The sequence below is a fragment of the Colobus angolensis genome, unplaced genomic scaffold, assembly GCF_000951035.1.
Source record: "Colobus angolensis palliatus isolate OR3802 unplaced genomic scaffold, Cang.pa_1.0 Scaffold248, whole genome shotgun sequence".
Lineage (NCBI taxonomy): Eukaryota > Metazoa > Chordata > Mammalia > Primates > Cercopithecidae > Colobus > Colobus angolensis.
Genome location: NW_012115688.1, coordinates 2,618,623 through 2,621,281, shown reverse-complemented (window position 1 = coordinate 2,621,281; position 2,659 = coordinate 2,618,623). Strand labels below are relative to the sequence as shown.

At 51.8% G+C, this 2,659-nt stretch overlaps 1 protein-coding gene across 1 annotated transcript in view; it reads right to left on the bottom strand.

Annotated features, from left to right (window-relative positions):
* The window catches only part of CHST5 (carbohydrate (N-acetylglucosamine 6-O) sulfotransferase 5), a 1,195-nt gene extending 659 nt beyond the window's left edge, over positions 1–536 (bottom strand). The window contains exon 1 of the mRNA XM_011946033.1: positions 3–536. Coding sequence (XP_011801423.1) covers positions 3–536 — 534 coding nt within the window. The remainder of the gene's footprint in view (positions 1–2) is intronic.
* Positions 537–2,659: the final 2,123 nt, after the last annotated feature.

Here is a 2,659-nt window from a genome sequence, read left to right as displayed (position 1 = left end):
TGCCGCATGCACAGTGTCGTGCATATGTTCTCCTTGCTGATGGCACCTCGGGGAAAGGCGCTGCAGGCGGGCGGCGAGCACAGCGCGCGGCTCGCTTCCCACTTGAAAAAGGCGGACAGGTTTCGGCTCTGTGGCATGTAGGCATCAAACACGTCCATGTCGCACAAGAAGACGGAGCGAATCAGGTCGCGCACGGCCATGTGCAGCGTTGCGGCGCTGCCTTGCGACAGGGTGGTCCACACGTGCCACGCGGGCTCCATCAGGTAAAAGACGTTGGGGTGCTGGCTGAAGAGCTGGCCCACGAAGGACGAGCCTGAGCGCCACGAGGACAGCACCAGCACGTGCACACGCTCCTCGCCGCCCTCTGGGGATGAAGGCCCTGGCCGGGAGACGACGAAGAGCAGGAGGCAGGTGGTCTGTGCCAGGAGGAGCGCAGTCACTGTCCTGCTGGAGAAGCGTGGCAGCCGCATGCTGGCGACCGGAGGCCTTCGGGTGGGCGGAGTGGGCAACTTTAGGACCGGGGCCCTCATACCCATCCCACATCCCAATTACTGCCCAGTGCCCTCAGGGAGCAGCCCTCGGATTTGACTACCCTACCCATTGGGCTTCCCAGGACTCCCAAGGTCTCAGTAGAGCACTTTCCCAGGAATATGGAGTCAAGATACAGCCCAGAATATAGTCTGTGCTCAGAGCAGAAGTCCAGTTGCAGACAAATGTGGGATACCCTCAAATTGTCTACCTACCCACCCACCTACTTACATACCTATAGGCTGTCTATCTGTAGAGAAAAATATTATGTTTCAAAGAGAACTTCTGTCCTTTGCTCAGGATACCTCTTAGAGAGACCCTTTTAGGTTGCTGAGCTAAAAGGGCTTGATGGAGGCTTCCGGGGATGTCAGAGCACCACCAGGCTTGCCGAAGTTGAATCCTGGCTCTGCCACTTCCTGGCCTATGATCTTGCTTATGAAGATCACTTAAATCTCTCTGTGACTGATCACTTTACCCATGTGTAAAAGAGGGATAATTCTGGTACCTGGCTCACAGGATTTGGGGGGACTGGGGAGTTATTATAATGAAGATGGGGGAAGGGAATATGTAGTCATGCCCATAACTGAGGATTGCACCTTTTACGTGGTGTGCTTCTGCACTATATAACTTTTTTAACAGGCAGGTATAAAACTTTTGTCAGCCGGGCGCGGTGGCTCACGCCTGTAATCCCAGCACTTTGGGAGGCCGAGGCGGGCGGATCACGAGGTTAGGAGATCGAGACCATCCTGGCTAACACTGGGAAACCCCGTCTCTACTAAAAACACAAAAAATTAGCTGGGCGTGGTGGCGGGCGCCTGTAGTCCCAGCTACTTGGGAGGCTGAGGCAGGAGAATGGCTTGAACCTGGGAGGCGGAGCTTGCAGTGAGCCGAGATCACGCCACTGCACTCCAGCCTGGGAGACAGAGTGAGACTCCGTCTCAAAAAAATAATAATAATAAAAAAAAGAAGGTGGTTGAATCACCCTATGCCATACAGAGTCTCCAGAAGACCAGTTCCTCACTGGGAGCTCTCTGATAAGGAGACTTACATTCAGCACAGTGGACAACTGGCCAAAGGTTCAAAGTTAGGGAGAACCAGTTAGGCAGGCCCTATGATACGTACTTTAATCTTCATGATTGAATGTTATCCTCCCTAGTCCCTAAGAGGCAGAAATAACCATCCCTATCTGTTTTAATTGAAGCAATGGGGCTTAGAGACATGAACACCCAGTAAGAAAGTGGCAGGGCTGGGGCTTAAGTCCAAGAGTCAGACTCCCAGTGCAGGGCTCTGTGGTGGGTCACACTCCTAAGCCTTTGTCCAGAGAACTGTTCCATCCTGGAAGGAATATCCCCTTCCCCTCTAAATTCTTCCCTTTTTTGATTCTTTGCTGGGGGCACATATTTATTACGTTTAATTTTTAGAAAAATAGTACAAACAGGTCACACGAAATTCAAAAAGTAGAGATGAGGGCATCACAGCCTTGGCCTTCCAAAGTGTTGGGATTACAGGCGTGAGCCATAGCGCCCAGCCAAAAGTGCAATTCTTGACTGCCTTGCCTCCATGTAAAAGGGAAGAGAAATGAATGTCAACATTTGCTAGAGGTCGGACACAGTGGCTTAACGCCTGTAATCCCAGCACTTTGGGAGGCCCAGGTGGGTAGTCACCAGAGGCCAGGAGTTCAAGACCAGCCTGGCCAACAAGGCAAAACATATCTCTACTAAAAATACAAAAATTAGGCCAGGTGTAGTGGCAGGTGCCTGTAATCCCAGCTACTTGGAGGCTGAGGCAGAAGAGTCGCTTGAACCCAGGAGACAGAAGTTGCAGTGAACTGAGATCATGCCATTGCACTCCAGCCTGGGCAACAAGAGCATCCATCACAAAAACAAAAACAAACAAAAAACAAAACAAAAAAAATTAGGCCAGGTGTGGTGGCTCATGCCTGTAATCCCAGTGTTTTGGGAGGCCAAGATGGGTGGATCACCTGAGGTCAGGAGTTCAAGACCAGCCTGGCCAACATGGTGAAACCCCATCTCTAAAATTAGCTGGGCATGGTGGCTCATGCCTGTAATTCCAGCTACTCGGGAGGCTGAGGCAGGAGAAGCGCTTGAACCCAGGAGGTGGAGGTTACAGT